Source organism: Phaethon aethereus (assembly GCF_964289735.1).
Source record: "Phaethon aethereus genome assembly, chromosome: 18".
Lineage (NCBI taxonomy): Eukaryota > Metazoa > Chordata > Aves > Phaethontiformes > Phaethontidae > Phaethon > Phaethon aethereus.
This window is the reverse complement of record NC_138594.1, coordinates 5522196-5544576: the sequence shown is the minus strand read 5'-3', so window position 1 is coordinate 5544576 and position 22381 is coordinate 5522196. Positions and strand designations below refer to the sequence as shown.

The 22381-nt window shown below is 39.9% G+C and overlaps 1 protein-coding gene across 2 annotated transcripts in view; it reads right to left on the bottom strand.

The window, feature by feature from the left end:
• TNRC6C (trinucleotide repeat containing adaptor 6C) overlaps positions 1 to 22381 on the bottom strand; it is a gene marked incomplete at its 3' end in the record, with an annotated part of 86918 nt that overhangs the window by 40273 nt on the left and 24264 nt on the right. For both annotated transcript variants that reach the window (XM_082008202.1, XM_082008203.1), the window contains exon 3: positions 16009 to 16335. In XM_082008202.1, the coding sequence (XP_081864328.1) occupies positions 16009 to 16335 (327 nt within the window). The remainder of the gene's footprint in view (positions 1 to 16008; positions 16336 to 22381) is intronic.

Genomic DNA, 22381 nt, shown 5'->3' with positions numbered 1-22381 from the left:
AAACACCCAATAAAAAACATAAAATGTCTGCTTGCCATTAGATATTACACACACACCCCCACATCACACTCAACACACTAAATTCATACTGCGTTTAGCTTTTCAACCCTTCCTGCAAATAAAGGAACAAATACGGACAACCACCTTCACTATTCAGGGTCAATTACACATTTGAACACCACTACTGTAACTTACATTTTAGCAGAGAACTTGGGCATTTCTAAACAACAGAGAGCTTTGTCAAGAAACTTCTCTCTTAAAGGATTTACATGCGGTTTAAACATTCTTTTACGCTTGCACACAGTCCAATTTCCCCCATAACCCAATGAAAATCGATGCTACGTTGTACAGATACTCAGCAGACAGTCTTTTCAGAGCACCGCCCACACCCTCAAACATAGATGCTAATCCAAAAAATTAAACAAAAGCTCTTGAGCCTCTAAGTGCTTGCTAGGGTACAAAGTTAAAGGGGAAGAAACATTTCTCATGCTAAAGAACCTCAACCTTACTTGAAGTTTTTTATTTACTTTCCATCCCCAATTGCTCTCTACAAGGTTTCTAGGACAGATTACACTCTTTACGTTCTTGTGATTGGAATTTTATAGCAAGTAATTCAGTCTGATCCTAGGGACACGTCCTAGAGACGATCTGCAGAACAGCTCTTCTTAACTGGTGTCTAAATAAGGGAGAAAACTGTATATACTTTAGTTGAAAATTCTGGATGTCAATTATTTTTACTTGCTGTAAATCTGCAGAAACATGACTAATTTTTTTATTTGAATAAGGATAATATTTTGTGGGGGAAATGGATGCAACAAATCTCCCAAATAAGCTGTTAACATTGGATACCTAATATACATTAATTTAAATCACAAATATTTTGGTGTGATTAGCTCCTCTAAGTGCCTCCAATTAGAGGTGTTCTAATACTGAAAAAAAATTGTTCCAAGAATAAAAAAAGGTCTCTCTCTCTGACAAAGTCTTCTTATTGACACATTTCATCTTTAGCTTTTCAAGAGAGGCGGTTACCTGGTTGCCTCATGAAGATTCATCAAGATGAAGAACGAACACACTAAATCAGGACAGATTGCCACCTTTTTTTTTTTCCTTTTTCTTTTTTTTTTTTTTTTTTTTTAAATTTAAATCAAGCAAAAGTACGGATGTTAGAGAAAGCAGGATAAAACAGTCTTAGCCCATCGCCTGTCTTCTCATGATGCCAGGAAAAGACGAGCATTTCACAGAAAGAGCTAAATAATTGACATGTGTATAACAAATCCAAAAGAGAATGTGAAAGGAGCCGCTTGGATTTACCTGAACTCCCTCCCCTACATGTAACGGCTAGAAAGGAAGAAAGCATCATGTTATTCCCGGATAAAGCCAACTGGTTATATTACAGAGCTAAGGAAGCAAGTTGAAAATTTACCTAGGTTTATCTAGGTTTGCTACACAGGTGTTAAACAGAGACCAGAATCCCAGATAAGACATGACAGGGAAAGGAAGCCTATTGAAACAACTTTAAAAAAGGTCAACAGGGTCAGAAAAATGAGCCAAGCAGCATTCTTAGCAGAGTAGGAATGAACAAAGGCAAAAAGCAGCAGCAGTCCAGGCCAGAAGGTAAGAAGTTGAGGCAACCAAGGAATCAGATAAGAGGAGTTATGGGAAATTTTTTTCAACACTGTGGGTGGTGAGATTCAGCACTACATTTCAAACATGACAGAAAGATTTAAAAGTAGCTTGAAATAATTCTTCCAATAAAAAGGTCTCGTCAAAGCCGAAACCTAAGCTACATGTGCAAGCGCCTGGGAGAACGATGGCGCTGCCCAAGGCAAGCGAGGGTGTCTGTGCAGGGCAGGTTTGTGAAGAAGGATTAAGAGCACAGTGCAAGACATCTCAATGCTCACAAAAGTGGCACTAAGGCTGACAAGATGAGATGAAGGGCAGACACTTGTTTAATCATTTCTTCTTCTTTCTCCTCTCCCCCAAAGATGGTGGTTAAAACAATGCTCAAGTCTGAGAGAACTTGGGAGACAGAAAGTAAAGGGAAGAGGTGGGAATGGAAGAAGAGGACAAAACAGCTTAGAAAGATTCCTAAGCGCACAGAGCTAAATGGTTCATTAAGTAAAACACCAGGGTTTTGAAGAGCAGTCAGAGAAACAAGAAGGAAAAAGAAAGATTATGAGGGGGAAGAACTAGAAAAACCAAGAGATGACCATGTTGAAAGTAGAAAATGGCCAAGTGCCTCAGCTTGGATAAGCACATCCACTCCAGACAGTATCATACCAAGTATGTTTGGATGGGAAGCAGCCCAGTGCAGCTCAAACCCCTCTGCTTTTTTCAAGGGTTTGCAACTCCATAGTTACTCCTTTTTGTGTACCACCTGCATAGTTTCTTTTATTGAGATTCAGATTAAAACCTCAACAATAACCACTGACTAATCAGAAAGTGGTTTCTGATTTACAATAGGGTTTACAATAATTTTCTTAGGTGACATAAAAGAAGCAAGCCCTCTCTTGAGCAGCAGTGTACCTGTGCTGCGCCGTCCCTGCTCTGGAGTCAGTGGGACCACGCTGGTACCCTTCACAAGTCATAGATTCAAAAACAGAGACGTGCAAGGATTTCATAGTGTCCAAATATTTTTTGGAACAATTGCTTCTAACACCAAAGACACCTGCTATAAAACGTGTAAGAAACAGGACAGATAAACTAAAGAGAAAGAAAAAAAATTCACAATATAAACAGAAAGCTACAAAAACTGTGACTTTGCTGCTGGACCAATGTAACAGAGTTTGAGTACAGAACTAATGATGAAGAGAGGACTTTTTCTATTCTTATCTCTAGAAGCAAATAACCAAGACATTTTTCCACTTTCCCTAGACTAAAAGAAGTTCATTCCTACAAATTAAATAACTAGTAGTACAGTCCAACTTAATCCATAAGGACTTTAAACATTTGGGAAATACAATGAAAGCAAAATATTTTATATTATTAAATCTACGGAATTTTTTGTTTGTTTGAGGTTTGTTTTTTAACAGAGATCTCCACCAACTTTCTAGGAAACCAACTCTTCACAGAAATTGCAACTATTTTCTCTTATTTTCAAACCTGTTAAGACTGAAATGGGAAACCTATTTAAAAAATTCTTAAGAAACAGTTCCTCTTTATTTAAAATAAGCACGCCCTCTCTTGAGCAGCAGTGTACCTGTGCTGTGCCTTCCCTGCTCTGAAGTCAGTGGGACCAAAGATCAAAAATAAAAGCACTGCAGTCCACCAGAAGCATTTCTATCCTTCCTCTCTGAACTGAGCAAAGACTTTAAACAAAGCAGCAGGAACAGGAACCACAGGTATTTTATGTTAGCAAATCCTAGTGCTGGTACACTGCAAAGTGGAATTGATTTTTAAATTAATACTTTGTGTTTGAAAATCTTATTTATGCATCTTTTATAAAATATGATTCTCTTGATTAGCAACATCTCTTCAGTAATCAGGCAGGAAAAATGAATCTAATACCAAGAATAACAGCTCAAATTTTTTTAAACATAACTTCTGTCAAGTTGCAATCCTACATGCTACCTGAAAAATGCACAGCTTTGATCAGTGTTACCAACAAGCAGGAGGGTTTTGTTTTGGTTTTAAATATCCTTAATGCGATGGGAGGAGATTGCTGGTGTTATTACATACTGTACCCAACGTACTTTACTAACTTCAATTTAATACTTATTAAAAATAGAGAATATTTTTGTCTGTGTTTGATAATGAATATGAATAATTAGTTGCAAAATCAGTTTAATGTTTACATAGCTTACAAATGTAAAGTATGAGTGAAATGGGAGAAGCTGTTGCATGCATTTCTCAGAAAACCAAAATACTTTACCTGCATAAGCAGTTCACCCAAAACTTCAATCCTTCTCAGAAAATGTCACTTACAATAATATGTCTTTTCATTTTTATTCAGCAGAGTTAAAAGTAACTGTACCTTTGTAACTTCCATTGCAGTAATTAGAATGCTGCACACAGTGAAATTATGCATCCTGAACTACAATATAATATTCGGCTGATTTAGGAACTGAAGTATGGAGAAGGTGTGAAATGGCAAAGCCTGGGATAAACTTTTAATGAGAACCACATTATTAGTAAGTTTTGCTCATCCAATTTTAAGTCAGATCTAATAGTGACTCCCTCTTTTATTACTAGTTTTATTTTTCAATTCATGTTAGTCAGCGTAAAAGCAACCAGATTCATTGGCTCGTCCTGTCCTGCCCAAAGGACAGATTACAGACAACGTTGTTCTTTGCTTTGACATGCAGAAGGGAGAAAAATCCCCAAGGCCAGTGACAGTCCTACTGGGGATTTTACTTGTGACACAGAGGTTAGTGATTCTGAGTAGGAAGTCAGGAAAAAAGGGCAAATTACTTTCTCCTCCAAAGGAAACAGGTTTCAATTCAACACGAGCAGATCTTTAGACTAGACATGATTTTTTCTAAATCTGAATTAAATAGGAATTGCCAGAAACATTTTAACTACTAGATCAAATGTAGCCTGATTTCATAAAAGAAAAAGAAAAGATGACACAAGCATCTATCCTGAAGAACAAAATATAATAAAGTATAAAATCTGGGAATTGTTGTGCTAGTATTTCAGGTTACCTGCTACATCCAGCTCTATGCATATGCTGTCTGAGACAGAGAATAAATTTGAAAACTGTCATCTGTTGAAGCCACTTAACGAAGCTAACTTACAACAAGTCTCATAGACGTTACGAAGCTGAAATCTTGAATAGCATACATAATGTGGAAAGACAGAAAAGAGATGGAAGCATTGAATAACACAGCTTTATTTATTTTAAAACTAAACCGTAGTTAAGCACACAAGCGGGAAAGCCTGTTATCCCGTTGTAATTTCTGCACTACGACATTAAAACGTAGTTCTTTTCCTCTGATGCTGAAAGCTTTTAAATGCATTAAGAAAACAAAGAAAAATAAGCAACATTTTTCATTATTAGTAGAGATTCCATTAAATGCTACCTCTCAAAACCAAAAGCAGCAGTAGCAAACACCAAATAATTGCATTTTCCTACTCAGTGCAACATATCTTTAGCAAGCAGCTCACTGCGAAGACGCCATTTTATCAAACCTGAAACGCAGCCAAAAGCTTAGGACGCTGTGCTGCTGCTCGCTCTCTGAAATGTTATGTAATAAATTGATTTAACAGAAGCAGATGCTATTTTCTCAGGGTTAGGGTTACTTTCTCTTTTTTTTTGGCTCTAAAAAGGGCTGATGGGTAATAAAATACCTGAAGGAAGGAGCCGCCCAACCATCCTAGGAGACGCTACATTGTGTGCAGAGCTGTTTCTACTCCTGCATCTACGTTCTCCAGGGCTCTCGGCTTCAATATGTCGGCTGTGTACAGTGTGAGCCTCATCCTGTAGAGCTGCCAAGAAAATCTCTCTGTGCAAGCGTGCGCCCAGACAACCTGCGAGCTCAGTCGGGCCTCGGCTGCACTGGCTATGGAAATGCCCTTTCCACGCACAGCCCGCCTCCCCCTTCCCCTCGCTCCGCTCCTTAACTCTAGGTGAAGGTATCAACAGAGTAGGATTTTTAAGCTTTGATTATCTAATTGCAGCTGACACTAAACCGATCTTCCTTCCTCTTTAAATTCTCTCAACTGTCACAAAACATTTTCACTTCAGGACCCAGCTACAATTAGCACCCTAGCTGCTTTTCTCCTGCTTTTGAAAGTCAGCCAAGAGAAGACGTGGGTGCCTCCGACCGCCTGCACGGGCAGCGGCTCCTGCCTCCTGCCCGCGTCCCCCTGCCTGCCCCAGCGGCAGCTCCTGCCTCCTGCCCGCGTCCCCCTGCCTGCCCCAGCGGCAGCTCCTGCCTCCTGCCCGCGTCCCCCTGCCTGCCCCAGCGGCAGCTCCTGCCCGCGTCCCCCTGCCTGCCCCAGCGGCAGCTCCTGCCTCCTGCCCGCGTCCCCCTGCCTGCCCCAGCGGCAGCTCCTGCCTCCTGCCCGCGTCCCCCTGCCTGCCCCAGCGGCAGCTCCTGCCCGCGTCCCCCTGCCCGCCCCAGCGGCAGGTCGCGCCGCTCGGCGGGCGAGCAGCAGACCAAGTCCCAGATGTATACTGGCGTGCTGCCAGGCCCTTAATGACTTCCCTGCCTCTATCTAAAAAAGATCTAAGTGGCAAACACGAGAGCGCATTAATCAAAGGCGCTGTTGTTTATAGAGGCAGAGAAGAACGGCTATAAACAATGCAGCGCGGATCAGGGCGCTTTCCGCCTCCTGCAGAAGTGGGGACCGACCATCTTTTAACAGCCGCAGGCTGCAGGGCACTAGTTCTCTTTAAGACGTAGGAACACACAGAGTGTCAAGGGAAGCAGGGGGGCTGCTTAACATTTTCAGGACCTAAATATCATCACAAATTCTGAGAACACATGTAGAGAACTTTTATCAATGCATATATAAAAATCTCCAAGGGTAATTTACACACAGACCTCCAGTATGTCTAACACACTCCTTTACTATTATTTCCCCTTCTCACTTCCTTGCTCTTCCCTCCTCCTATCTGCCCCAAATACATATTAATCACACAGTAAGTGAATCGCGTTTTAAATTTGCCCTTTCAATTCTTGTCAGGTGTTCATCTGAGCAGTTTCACCCTTTTGCACTGCATCGCACAGAACCGATGTCTCTTTAAAGGTCTGGGTGCGTTCTCAGAATTGCTGCCACTTCGTTACCAAAGCACAATCGCTGCTGCTATTCTTGGCTCCAGAACTGTTCCATCAAAGTACTCCTGAAAATAGTTGGTTTCCTTCTGAAGACATTTATTCTCTGTTTCTTTGCAATAGCCTCTGAATACTGGACAGGTTTAACCTCATTTTAAATACAACAGATGAATGAAAATCAAATTTGTTTTGTTTCGTTTCCATTCAGAAAACTAGTTCCAACGCAACCAGAAACTCAGCTTGATTGCCAATTTTGCAATAACTTTAAAGTGAAAGTACTGTTGTGGTTTATTACATTCCTTCAATACCAGCTATAATGATTGAAATCTCCATTAGTTAGAATGATATGTCAAAACTGGAAGAGAACATAAGATACATTCCCATGTTCCTTATATTTTTCTTCTTAATAACGTAAACTTCCTTTAAACAACTTCAGTTTACAGAGGCGGATGCTTATAAAGGGCACAGCAAACCAAGGCGACTGTGTTTGCTGGCCAGGGGTACACAGGAAGGCACTGCAGGACCCCAAGGAAAAGTCAGAGCCCACACCAAAGTCTGGGGACAAAAGAAAGCACAGCTTCCACTCCAGCCCGTGCCGGCAGAGAGCGTCTCGTCCCTTCCACGTGCCCCGTCTTGTAGCAACCTCGACAGGGCACGTGTCTGATAAATTTGAAATTCTTATAGATACCTGAAGACTAAAAAAGGGGATTTGAGAGGTTATGCAGACCACCCACCTGATCTAAGCAACTATTCCTGATACACGCTAAGTGACATTTGCCCAAGCCAGCAAGGAAGCCCTCCAGCAAGAGAGACTGCACGTTCCCAAGTGCTCTCTCTCACTTCTTAAGGTAGCTTTGTTTTTCCTAATGTCTAACCTTAATCTTCCGTGTTGAAATCTAAGCCCATTATTCCTTATCTGATCCATCACAGGCATATAGAACATCTCGTTTTCTTCTTTGCAGCAGTCATTTAGGTATTTCTGCCTCTCTAACGCCAGTCTTCCTTTGACGCTGCAGCTCCAATTCCTTCACTCTTTGCAAGACTTCTTTTCAAGATGTCTGTTCACCCCTGTTGCATTCCTCTGCACTCCTTCCAGCTGGTTGCCTTCCTCCTGAAGGCACAGTACCCCAAACCAGACTCAGTATGCAGAGGCCTTATCAGAAGCGCCTCATGGGAAGCAATACTGTTTATATCCCTCAGTATGCCTGTCATCTTTTCAACAGTGTGACAACATTAATCTGGTTTACCCTGTGACCAACTCCAGATCCATTCTTGCAGCGCGACACTCACGTAACCGTATTTGTGTACAGAGCTGCTCTGGCCAAAAGAACTAACCTGTTCCTTTTCTTTATTTCTTATTCAATTACACAATTTTGTCACCACTGTTCCATATTGCAATTTTGTCTTCCAGTTGCCTTGCACTCTTCTCCAGTTTGGCATAGTTCAAAAAATTTAATGAAGGCTGCTGTTTATAGGTGAAAGACTGATGTAAATATCAAAGAGTACAAATTTGCACTCTCACTCAGAACATTCCCATCCTGCCAGTAAGGACTGACAGCTACTCTCTGTCTACAGCTTCCTGAGCAGCTGTGACACTTCTTACAATAGTTTCATCTCATACTTCCCACTTATTCACACCACCACACATCCATCACGAGAAAGTCTTCTGAGGCACTGTCAAAGTCTGTATAAAGTTGACTTTGAGGACACGATTTTCCCTGCCATTTCGCAGCGCCTGCCGCACTGCTGACAGGGAACTGCTCTCCTTTGGCATGACCCGCTCTCCACAAACCCGTGCTGGCTCTGTACTTTTCTCTTGCAAAGTTCTAAACGCACAGAAATAGCTATTTTTTCTAGCATCATTCTAGCAGATTACTTTGACTGATCTGCAATTCCTCAGTTTCTCCTTTGTCACCGTTTAACATTGGTTGTTTTATTTTCTGATTTCTAGTTCTCACACTCAAAGAAAGCTGGCAGGCCAGATTGCTCCAACCTCACCTACATCCTCAAGGTAGTCTACTATGAATTTCATCACTTCCTGAAAACTGAGAACATTTTATTCCCTTAAGTACTCTAACTCACTGTAGCCTTAGCTCTAAGTCAATTAGTTTACAGATAAAGGGAAAAGGCATTTTGACGTAACCCTATGCCATCTATCAATGGTTCTCCCCCTTGAACATCAGACCAGTTCCATTGGCCTTCCTTTTAATGCTACTGGACTTAGGAAAGTGTTATCTTTAAGTTCTTCCCCCCCCCCCCAACAGATACAAACTTCTTTGTTTTTTCTTTCTTTCTTGTAGTATCGTACCTGATTCTGGAGCTGTACAAATTCAGCTTTCCAATAATTTTCACATTACTCCCTTTCTGCTCTTGCCAAGGACCAAATTCTTATTTCCAGGTCTCTTTGAGCTTAGCTAGTTGCTTTCTACCTTTTAATTCTCCACCATCAGAGACAGGTCCTGCTACCCTGTCTCTTCACATGCTTTGTCAGAAAACTGCCATCTGCACGTTTTAACAACTTGCCAGACTTTTTGTCTCCTGACCTCTTTCCCCACAGGTACCTGGGCAGTTCATGTATCCGGCTATCAGTAGAGCACAACTGTCTACAGTGAAGCTGCAGGTAGGATGCAGGTCTGCTGTTTCTAAAGCAAAAGCTGCAGCCTTTGAGTCATCATGCGTCTGCACAGCCCCGCTCTTTGAAAGTGAGGACAGCAAAACTATAAAGGCATCTCAGTTATTTATCCTTTTACAGATTTCTATTTTTCCCTCTCCCGGTGAAAAATTCTAATCACTGTCAAATAGATTTGAAGCAGCAGATTTATTTTTCACGCTTTCCTGCCTGATGTCAGATAACATACACAATACAGAAAAATTCATTCCAAAGATTAGTTTACCAATGAGTTTTCACCATCATTTTTCATTTATAATGCCTGTACTTGTGCTTCACAGAGCTTGCTACTTCTCCACCTGTATTCAAAGCATTATATGGAATTTTTGAAAATTTACATGGGAGACAAAACCCTTTACTAGCTGCGACTCACTTCCCACAGACCTCCCCATTACTGCAGTTCAGAAGGTGTTCATCGCTCAGGAGTACATCCAGACAGCACCTACTGGCTAGATCCCATGTCCACGTTAACTGCTACACTTTTGTCCTCGCACGGTTTTTTTAAACTTCCTTTTGTCTACACATATACCTGTCACTAGTGACCTTTGGTAACACTGCTCGATTTCCAGGGACATGTACCAGGTAACAAGCACTACCAAATGCTAAACAGAGCCCTGAGGAACAAAATGGGAAGAAACAAACATAATCACCACTCATGCAACCTCTGGTGGTACCTGAACATCCCTTTACAACGCTAATTCGATGAGACCATTGGCGAAAGATGTAATCAAAACAGATTCTGGTAATTTCCACGTTTTTTTAAACAAAATGCCATAACATCAGATTTGATCCCACTAGTAAGACAACTTTTACATAGCCACATTGCAGAAACGTTGTGTACAGTGATGAGCTGTAAAGTGAACTGCTCTGCAAATTATGGCCAACATCTAGTCAAGTGATGTAAGAATTGAAAGCTGTTATGACTTTTATTGCAGATAAGCATTACGTGTCTGCTATATACAGTTACCTTCCACAGAAGTAGTATAAATAGCCAATTCTTGTGTTTACAAAGGAACATCACCATGCCAGTTCCATCATTCAAGATCAACAGCCATGATACAACAAAGAACATCTTCCAGGTATTATGTAGTAGACTTTAAAAAAAAATAGTATTTGCTATGTAAAGAGTGAAATGATATACATAGAAAGTGTGCAAACAAGATGAATAAATATACTATCTAATCCCTTATTTCTACTTCAATGTTTAGCGTTTTAACTATTACATACGAAAAACACTGCTTATGGAAGGACCCAGAATAAATCAATTTCTGAAGTTTCTGGTTTTAATTCTGTAACTTTCCAACTAAAAGCAAAAACACAGTAATGTTTTGCCAACAAAGATATTCTGCTAATGGAATTACAGAATATGGGCCCAAAGAGATAAAAGTTCAGCAAATCATTTCCATAAAGGCAGTTTTTACATGTGCTTTAATCATTAAAAATCTGCCTGTTTGCCATGCCTCCAGGAAATCAAGATAAATCTTATTTCAAACTTTTGAAATGAGACTTTGTTCATATGCTACAGAACTACTTTTGCATATACATGCCATACCTACAGTCATCACAAAGTACAGTAAGCTAAACTGGGCACTTGTTCAAACACGCATTTACCTTGAAGGTCACTACTATGTTGCTAGATCTGATGCAACAACTATCTGTCAAAGCTTCTCTCTGTTTTCCGGCTATATTGACTGGTTTTAGAAGAGATACTATCTCTCCCTAAAACTTTTCTCCAAATTTGACTTTACAACTGTATAAAATCGTTCTATTAGAAGGAACTCTAAAGTAACACAGTTAAAGGACTGGTTGTTTCAGAGTACCGTCAGACACGATTTTAACAGTAAGCAGCTTTTTCTGTTTTAGTATTGCTTCTTTAAAAACATTATCAAAACCAAAGTGAATACAAACAGATTTATAAGAAGAGTTAACTGGCCGCACAATGGCACTCAGCAACTTCCAACTGCCCACAACACTTCAACATGCATATACCATGCCACAAGCATGAATATGCAAACTGCAGCTAAAGAAATCTTGAAACATGAAGTAAAACTTCCAGCTTCATAGGAAAGAAAAGTTGAGCGCAGAATCTGGCATCAGCCCACAGTAGGAAAATAAATCCCTGTAACTGCTGTCAAATTCTCACTTCCCAGAAAACAACAGCTACAACAAATTAAAAGCGTAACTCTTCAGTTTCCACAATGTTTGTGTGTTTTCTCTTTTTGACTACTGCATTAATTATTTGCTTTCATTTCTTTTCAGGCTTCGAAAACATACGTCACAGATCCGTTCCACAAAATATTCGCCAATACAAAAGAAGGGCAGAAGTTTCACCATGGCTCCTGCAGGCCATGGTACATTTCTTCTGAGTTGCTGGATGTTGGTTTCACATCGCTGAATTGCAGCAAAGTGAAAGGCAACTCCAAGAAAAACTGATTACTTCTTTTGATCTTTGTTCTTATAATCATCAAACACACAGTGGTTGCCTGGAGACTCCTATACAAATGTCATAATTTGTAAAGAAACAAAGAAGGATATATTACTTGTTATTTTTAATCTCCCAGGGTAGTCTCCAGAAATTACCTTAATTCTTTTAGATCACATGGCAAAAGGATCATTCCATTAATGCCTCACACCTTAATGAGGGAAGTTACCTATTCACCACACCCATTGGAATTAGTTGACAAAGTAGGGAGGGAAGAGACAAAGAGCTCCATCTTAAAATAAAAATAAACTAGACTAGATATTAGAATACTGCTCATAAATTACAGGCACAGCTTTCCTTCGGTGTAATCCTGAAAAGGATTACAGAGGGGGCATGTCAAGAACAAGCTTTGTAGCTCAAGATTAAAGTTCCAGACAAATAACTGTTCTACAGAAAATGCTCTAAAGTACTGCAGAAAATAGTTTTGTAATACTTAATAATGAATAAGAGACTGTTTTCAAGGGATGAGATTTCTAAAATGTTCTATGCAATTTGCAATGTTTTAATTTCTTATCTTAATGGTTTGCCTAGTTAATGTTTTAGAGATTACCTTAAAAGAGAAACAAAAAATCACTACTCTCATCCACTTCACTGATATTTCCAGATTATAAATCTGACAAAGAATGTATCAGTCATCATTAATTCCCACTTTCCTTACATTGGCAGAACATCCTTTTAAATTCATGACACTGCAGTTAAGTATTCTGATAAGTGTTTTGGATGGGCCAAAGCAGTAGATAAGAGACTGCTGATAAGAGAATAAAATAGTGTGTTTTTTACAATGGAGAGGCTGGCAATGTCTACCTAACAGCCTTCCTTGTATCTAGGTAGTTATAAATAGGGCCTGGAAGTAACGTGGTTGCATAATTTCAAGTTAACTATAAAGGAATATGGTCCTATAGAAAGAAAAGCTACAGACATGAATTTACATTAAGCATCTTCTGGATACAAAATGCTAGCTTACGACGATCCTGGCTCTTTGATTAATACCAGGTCGTTCATCAAAAGAAAGTTTCTTTTGTTCATCGTGAGGATGAAGAAGCCACATACGGAGACTTGCTTGGGCAGAACCCAGCACAGGTCTAACAAGCTCTGGTTAGGCAATCAGGTTACCGGAGCGCGAGAAAGCCCTAAGCACTGAAGTATTGCTGACTGCCTCTGGACTTTGAAGACGTCTAATAATGTTCATGAAGCGATCACTCTTCTACAACGCAGGTGCTGTTCAGACAGATGTAATTCCTGTTTATATGTGGATCAGGTACCTACACTGATTCTTCCGGCCAACTTTGATTATCTTGTTCCTTCCCTTCACTTCCCCAGAGAACTTTTACTTGCAAGGATTCTTTAGTAAATGAAATACGCAGGGAACCAGACACAGACAGCTGAAGGAATACAATTCCTGACGATGATAAGAGGAGGAAGGTGAAAAGGTTCCTTTTGACAATATACTGCTCAGTCAGAATCCTCATGTTTAAAATTCTTTATTTTCATATTAGCAAAAATATGAGCCAGTTTGCATTAATTTTCCTGGAAAACTCCTAACTTAAGTGCTGGAGGTTTTCAGGATATAGAAACCCCAAAATTTTTTCTAAAGCTAATAGTTACTCAAATCCTATCAGCTATGATGAAAAGATTATGGCCTTCCCTGGATACTCTTCTTAGTTCTTTGGTCTTTATGCTCATGGAGGTGAAGATAAAGCTAGTATGAGAGACCGAACAGGACTGCCAATATACATACTTCACGGCTATGAAGGTCTCTCAGGAGTGAGATGTGCTATATTCCTTTCTCGGCCTCACACTGCAGCCAGGCACACAGCTGTCGTCATTATAAACTGAGCTAGAGAGAGATTTTTTTTTCCTCCTGTAACTGTTTGCAGTTCGTAAATGATAATGCTCCACCTGCTGGAAGGAGAACTAAATGAGCTCTAGTATTCAGCAAGGTTTTTTTTTCAGGAAGATGCACCATTTAAGTCTCAAAACATAACGTCTTGCTGTCAGTAGACAAAAAAGTAGCTAAGCAGTTAGCTTGTCAAAGATTCTCTCCCCTGCTCTAAGAACTGTGCACAAATTTTTCAGGTGCCTTTGACATCTTTTGTTTTGACTTTACATTGCAAACAACCACCTGACAATTTTGACTCTGTGCACTAATTGCTTTCAAGTAATACTTTTGCCAAGAATTTGACACGGTTTAACTTGGTTTGTGCAATATGGAATATAATATGAAGCGGAAACGCTGCTGCACTGCTCCTCCTCCCGTTTGTACTGGCTTTTACTGTATTCTGAATTTTTCCAATGGTGACAGAAAAGTAGCAAAAGAGTAAAAAAGCCAAGCTGACAAACTACAGAAACAAGTGCTTATTTTATACAGCAAGTTAAAATAGGAATCAGGAAAAGAAGTCTAAAACCTCAAGGTACAAATGCATCTGGCAAGATCAAAGTCAGACAGTTAGTACTATACTCTTACAAGCTAAGTTCTTTTATGGATTATGTTATGATTTACAGTGGACTTGGTTTCATGATTTACAGTATGTTTCTTAAAGATCAAAAAAAGATGTTTCAGATATGTCTACAGTAAAGCGTGGAAGAAGCCTAATACTGACCCTCAGACACGCTGAGCCACTTGAGTTGGTCAATCTGTCTCTACCATATAAATAATTAATATATTTCTGGGAAAAAATCATAAACATCTAAATAGGTATAGACAGTTACATATTTTATACATAAAAAAAAAAATCTAACGCAGAACATTAATCTGATGGTTAACAAACATCTCCAAATTAAAAAGAAGCCATAAATGTCAGCCACCATCCCTGCTGAACTGTGGTTTGCAAAGAAGAGAACGCTGCTTTAACTGGTGGGAACTCATTACCCTCTCACTAAAGCCAAATACTCGAGAATCCAGAAGTAGAACCTCTTCCCCTGCCTAAAAACCCTAACATTTTAAGTATATAAACAATCGTTTTATTGTGCTTTTTCAGGTTTGTGTTTCTGAGGAGTAGTTGAATCAGTATTTTCAGCTGCATGTCGATAACCAGAAAAGCTACACTTTCTGAGACACATGATTTTGTTTCTAACTAAAACTTCTAAGGACAACCCCAAATAATTTTCTCTGCTGGAGTTCAGTATCACAGCAGCAAGTACAGCAAATACAGTGAAAGATTCACTAATGCCCAACGGGAAAAACTGCAGACAGTTCAGATCCAAATTTTGTGATATCTGACAGCATAATGAGTAACACTTGAGATCACACAGAAATTACCAATATTCAAGATATTAAAAAACCCCTTGTGATTTAGTCCAGATAACTTTTTCTAAGCCATAGATAACTGTACTTTAGAACACTCTCTGCTTCGTCTAACACAACATACATATACAGCAGTGATGAAAAACGTGGTTTATACTAATTACTGACTAAGCTCATCTCCACTGTAACAGTTACATGATGTCTAGCACAGAAGGGCAAACATTGCTTTTTATTTTCTCATCAGCAGCTTCGGGGGAAAAAAGGTCGCCAAGAGACTTACTCCTCAATATGCTATTTCCAACAGCCAAAAGAAGGTCGGTGTGTCTGTCTGCAAAGGATGGAATGAAGTGGTAGAAAGGCCTAACATACCAAAATACTTTTCCCAAAATATTATTTTCCTAATGTGAAAAAAACAATTGAGAGCATAAGCAAGTAAAGGCATAAAAGTCTCACAACACAAGCAATGTTCCTGTTTTTGATTTACGCATAGTTATATGGAAAGTTCTCTATACGGAACAGCAAAATTGCCAAAATGATAGTCAAGAACTTGTAAACACCCACATTAACAATGCTTCTGTAAGAATGATCACTAAAGAAATATGTGAATGCCCTGAAGATCATATCCATTACAGCTATCAAAGAAACAGGAAAAAAATGGAAAAAGACCCCTCAAGTCTGAGCACCTAAATAAATAAGAAAACCTTTCAGAACTGGATCCTAGAAACTATGTAACATACTCCATAAGAAGAGGAGCAATCGCATACATTTCACTTTAAATCCTGTTATTTTAAGACAATTTTTAACATCCCTTAAGTTTTTGCAACACCCGTGCTAACAGTGGAGGGCATAACTGTATAAAGAGCCAGTCGACATCACACTGGGTTTTGATTCTTACCTGTTTGGGTCTTACTGGGATGATGCTGTCCACCCGCTCCTTGCTGCGGAGGAGGACTTGCCCCTGCTTGTCCAGTACCCGGTGCGGGGCCGGTGCCGCTCAGAGGCCCGGCGGGCAGCGGCTGCCCCCGCTTTAGGAGCTGCTTCTGTTCTTGCTGGCGGAAGCGTGGAGGCACCTCACGAGGCAGGTAGCGGGACGCGGCTGGCTGCTGCCCATTGGCAGACGCACGCTTGCCATTGCTGCTGTTGGTAATAGTGCTGGTGGAAGTACTGGTACCGGTACCGGCAGGTTGGGGCTGGCTTAAACTGGTCTTAATAGGTTCTGGCACTACATTTAAAAAAAAAAAAAAAATTTGCTTTAATATCTGAAAAGTTGTGGGCTGTTCCCCCCCCCGGAACTGAGCAAAGGGATATTATTTTTCAGTCTCCCAAACAACAGTTGGCAAAACACGGACTATAAAATAAGTAAAATATATTCTAAATGGCAAGGTGTTATGACCAGAACTCAGGGCTACTTTACTACGTATGTAGCCTCCTGAAACATTTTATATAACAATTTTGAAATCTACATCTAAAAAACCTGATTTGGTACAACTGTAAAATTTATATAGCAGAATACAGCTGATAAAGGCTTCACACCCGGATCTTTGTGAGAGTCTACACATCTTTTTTTCAACTGTGCAACCCCCCCGGCCTTACCTCAGACCCTGCCCGCTCCCCAGGCTGTATCAGAAGTCAGCAGCTCACAACAGAGAGCTTTATAGTTGTTTACTGTAAATATCTGGCATAAGCTCCACGAGAAGAGGGGAGAGCATATAGGCTGAAGGCTGAGCAAGCTATAGCCACACAACCCAGTTCATGTAAATGCTCAAATGGCTCCCATATACACAAATGTGTATGTCTATGTATGTGTCTGGGTGTTCATACTAAATAGCATTTAGGAGAGTACAACACTAAGAAGGAAAACAGTGATTTCCTATTAACTCTACAACGGAGCAAGTGAAAAAACTTCTTAAATCTTTTCACTTCCAGCATTGCTAAGGAACCTTGGATCGTTGTCACAGAATCACACAATCCTTAAGGTTGGAAAAGACCTTTAAGATCATGAAGTCCAGCCATCAACCCAACACTACCATGCCCACTAAACCATGTCCTGAAGTGCCATGAAACAAGATGTCTAAGAACACTTTCCCTAAAGCAGTAAGTAAAAGCCCAATAAATAAAAGGATAGCTAGAAATAATTGTTATGCTCAAATAATGTGCAGAAAAAAGTAATTATTAAATAAGAAATAGTGGCACAGAGTAACTCTTAAAAAAACAACTGAATAGTTATTAGGACACAGAAAGTAGCATGCTGTGAAATTTGAATTTCGAGGGGGGGGGGAGGAGAGAGAAAGAAGTAGTTAGTTTTCAAGTAAATATTAATTTCTGTTACTCCTGCTTTACCCAATCTATAGACACGTGCAAATACTTTGCACCTACAATGAACGCACAAATACGTTCTACGTATTGGGATTTAAAAAAAAAATAGGCTTGCAGGCAATTTATTCAATAAATAATTTTTAAGGACTTCAAAAATATGGCTTTTGTTTTCAAAATTATGATTAAAGCACTGATCATAATTAGTTCCTTTCATTACAATGACTTCTACAACTCTTTTGCCATTACAAGTCTACTTTGGGGGGATATTTTTTTAATCCAGTGTCTTACAAAAGCACCAATTTTTTGTATCCCACTGAAAAGCACAAGAACCATTGCTGTGCTTTGCGAAGTTACATAATACGTGTTTCTCTGCAAAGCACTTCCCAAACTGACACTGAAACGTAGCAACTGAAAAAAAGTAAGTCACATTTCAGTTTTATACTAAGCTACACATTTGCAAGAACAGAAGCGAATGGGTACGAGGACGAACGAGCCTACACCATTATTTTTCCACTCATCACAAGTGACTGAAGTAAAACTTTCTCATCTGTAGTAAGAAGTACTCAACTTCAGATGCAAAACGGAGTCCAATGTGTAAAGCATGAATGCTATTTTAATCAACGTTAGCACTACTTTTAATGCTAAAAAAGGTTTTGTCTTCCACAGAAAGGTACTAATCCCCCAGTATATGCAGAGCGCATCTGGTACAGGTACCAAACCAGCCAACCAGTTCACACTGGGACAGAAAGAAAACCTCAACCTATCTTACCTTCTTTCTGATTTAATAAATGTGTTGACCAGTCTATAGGATAGGCTGAAGACATGAATTTGTGACTAAAGTTTACATTGCAGAGAAAAAAAATTATACAGTAATTGGTAAAAATTATACAGTACGCTGGTATTTCTGCACAGGAGTAACACAAGCTTTTCTTGAATCTTTCAAGACTAAAGCTTTTAAACATATTAAATAGTGTCTCAACTGTTCCTTTTGCATGGTTTTAGCCTCCTTTCTACTACCAGGACAAAAAAAAAATGTCCTATAAACACTACTGGAATTAAAACAGCATTAAGTTTTAAAAATAAGGATAAATTCAGGTCATTCTGTGCTTAGGCAAAATTCATTGCCTGTTACAGTATTTGAACCTTTTATTCCTTACTGTAACAAATCCTCTGTATGGTTTAAAACAGGAGGGAGGAGAAGAGAGAAGAGATGTCACTATTTAGTATTGAACAGAATGCTCAATTAAACTGCATGGGAAGCTACTGCACCCATCTAGAGCACTCGCTGCCTTTGTAGTTCAGTAGGTTTTCAGTTTTGGCTGTGAGATTGCTAATATTAACATCAAATCACACTGCCGACAGCCATGAAAGCATACATTTTCAGGCTTCTAATAATCCCCCCAAAAATGAGTTGAAAGACCCGATCCACCAGGTTATCCAGCATTCACACAAAGCTTTTGTTGTCTTGCGATCTTCATCTAAGCCTTTGTAACAAGCATTTCAGGACATCTAGTCTTCTACATTTGCACTCCAGGCATACATTTGATATGCCCCATACTAACTCTGCCTGAAACAAGCAGGCCAGACTTGCGCTGGTCCGGAGCAGAATTTCATAGAATCACTGAATCATTAAGGTTGAAAAAGACCTTTAAGATCGTCAAGTCCAACCGTCAACGCAACACCACCATGCCCACTAAACCATGTCCTGAAGTGCCACGTTTACACGTGTTTTGAACACCTCCAGTGCTGGTGACTCCACCACCTCCCTGGGCAGCCTGTTCCAGTGCTTGACCACTCTCTCTGTAAAGATATTTTTCCCCATATCCAATCTAAACCTCCCCTAGTGTAGCTTGAGGCCATTTCCTCTCGTCCTAATGCTGGTTACTTGGGAGGAGAGACCAACACCCACCTCACCACAACCCCCTAACAGGTAGTTGTAGAGAGCGATGAGGGCTCCCCTCAGCCTCCTCTTCTCCAGACTGAACACCCCCAGTTCCCTCAGCCGCTCCTCATAAGACTTGTGCTCCCCAGACCCCTCAGCTTGGCACGGAGAGGTCAGCAGTGCCAGGTCTCTTCAGAAACAGCCATGAGGGGGCCGGAGCAGGGCTACCGGGAGCAGAGTGGCATGGTGCCTGGCGGGGAACCGCACCGGTTTGTTCAGCTCACCTGGCAGCATCTACCAGAGCCGCTCGGCCGCCCAGAAGAAACCCTTTGGGCTTCCTAGATACACAGAACTGAGTATTCTTCCAGCTCATCACAAGCATGTCCAACAAGTGCAGAATGTCGTTACACATACAGTGTAAAAGCAGTACTCGGCCCCTCTGCAGGCTGACACACCTGAAAAACGGAGTGACTTTCACAGCAGAAGTAGTGAACAGGCATCAAGGTAGGTCGAGGGTGCTTTCAAAGCAAGCAGAGACTTTAGGACAAGCAAAAATATGCCAGATTTGACAGCAACCATCAGCACTTTGCTTCTCTAAGACTTTTCTTTTGGAAGCCTAAACAATTTTGACCGTGCTTATTTCTAACAAAAAAGGAACTCAGAATAAAAGTAAGAAAATAAAAGTACCAGTAACATCTGAACAGCAGAAAATAAAACCTTCTTTGCCTTTTCAAAGTATACCACCACCTTTCAAAACAAGCAGTTTGTCCTAACTCTGACAATTAAAAAAGTACCTGAAGAATGTCAGGAAACACAGAATAATTGATTTCAAATATCAAATTCACATATTCAACATGTATAGGAAAATCATTTTGTTGCCACCATCTAAATAAATCTGTCACCCACATGACACAAAATATTACTTAGTTTTAACATTCCAGCCAGGAAGTTTCTCTAACTCGGATACAAACTAGCCACCCAACCCCTTGGGCCAGCAGATCAGAGGGAACACTGGGAAGAGGAGGAAAAGGGGACGGGCAGGAGGGGGCAGCTGGGTGGGGATGAGGACTGCTCCCTCCATCATGGCCACCCGACGTCTCTCACCCAGCCAGTTCAGCTCTGGCCATCAACCACTGAAGTGCTCCAAGGTCCCGATCGGCTGGGAGAAAGAGGCTGGAAGGGACAATCGCATGGCAAAGAGCCTTCTTTGAGTTGCCTTTTTTTTTTTTAAAATAAGAAATGATTTTTCCATGGAATAAGAAAGCGTACAAGAGAAATCAAACCATTACCAGGTTTGGCTGGCACAAGGCCAACAGAGTTGATATTTGTCTGGGCCCGAGATTTTCTTAAGGAATATTAATTAATTGGAAACATATTTTGGAGAGCAAGCCAGGCTGTTTTTTAAAAAGCATTATATTCTCAGTACTGTATATATATAAATCAAATCTGATACTTCCAAATAAGTGCGCATGCATATGTGTATATGCGTGTGTATGTATATAAGTATGTAAAAACCATCACTAATGCAAGTCATAGATACACACCACTTTTTGCTTTAATGTAAACTAACAAAACTGTTTCATCACAAAGATGCGGCCGGAGAAACCCAATTTCAGTGTTAGAAACAATGTTCTCCTCTACATAATCTGAATCATAGGTGAGAGAAAAGAACAAAGAAAATTAAAATAGCAAACACTGTACTTTAGAATAAAAATATTTCTGCATATTAATATTACTGTTTTTTCTCTAATCAGCACAGCAAAGTGTTTTTTATTTTGTACATCAACTCTTTAAAATGGAAGCTCTTGCAAGAATACTCTGTATACAAATCATGGTAGCTGGAAAATAACCGTTTAATTACACCATTGACAGGAAATAAAGCAAAAAGATTGAACAAGATCATAGGAATGAGCTTGATTCCCAAATTCCAGCTTCCTATCAGGCTAGAATTTAGCCTTCAAATTTAGACTTCAAACACAGCAGTAATATTTGGAGAATATATATTACAAAGACAATACGACTGTATTGTTCAAAAAACTCAACACCTATTTATTAAAGTCATCTTCAGCAATGTTTAAGCAGCAATTTTAATTTGATACGCACTGTGAGAAACACCTACCGTTCAAAGTGTCTACATTAGATTTCCTAATTATTAATTGTCATACAATATTCGCTCTAAGAGCGTCTTTATAAACCATTCAGACATCCTCCTTCCTAGAACGGATGTATTTTGAGATGTTGGCTCTCCCTTGCAGAGCATACAACGTACAAAGCCGTAATATTTTAGCAAACTGCAGGCTAAAAAAGGGAAGCAGAGAGCAGCCCTTTGCGTACAGCACGGCAGCGCCTGCGGGCAGCAGGGGCTGCCCGAACACTCGCGCTCTGTGCGCTATACGTTTCATCAGCCCCAAGGGCCAAGCTGCCAATCTATAGAGACCTCGCCAGCCTCTGAAGGAGCAGCCTGTCCACCCGGCCACCGGAAAGCAATACCCTGTCACGGCTGTTCGATAGCCAGGAATTCAAACGTAGCCTTTAAATTTGCTTTAATGCTAAATATATTGTTTAAAACGTATGGGGGAAAATAAAAAAAATACGAAGCGATTTTCATAACTAGCACGTGATTAAAGAGCCAAAGCAAAAAACATTTACGTAGAAAGCCTCTTGGAAAAACACTATTAATGGCGTAAAATAAAAGCCTTGAGATTGCTTGCTCTTAAGATGTTTGTGATGGGTATCTGCTTGTTCTGCATTCTGAGAGATGTACATATACTAAACAATGAGCTTGCTTGTAATAATTATCAGTACTTAATGGTATCTAAACTTCTTAATCCAATTTTACCCAAACAAATCCAATAATTACTCCATATGCTTTTTGATGATTACAATCTCGGGAATCCCAACTGCATAAAAAAAAGTGTTACGAGCAATTGTAGGTGGATTTTATTAATATAATGAATAGGATCAGTCTAACAGATTTCAATTACAACAATAGCTTTTAAGTACAATTCTATGACATACGGAAAGAACGTGCACAAATGAAAGAAACTGGTTAAGCCACATAATACTGATT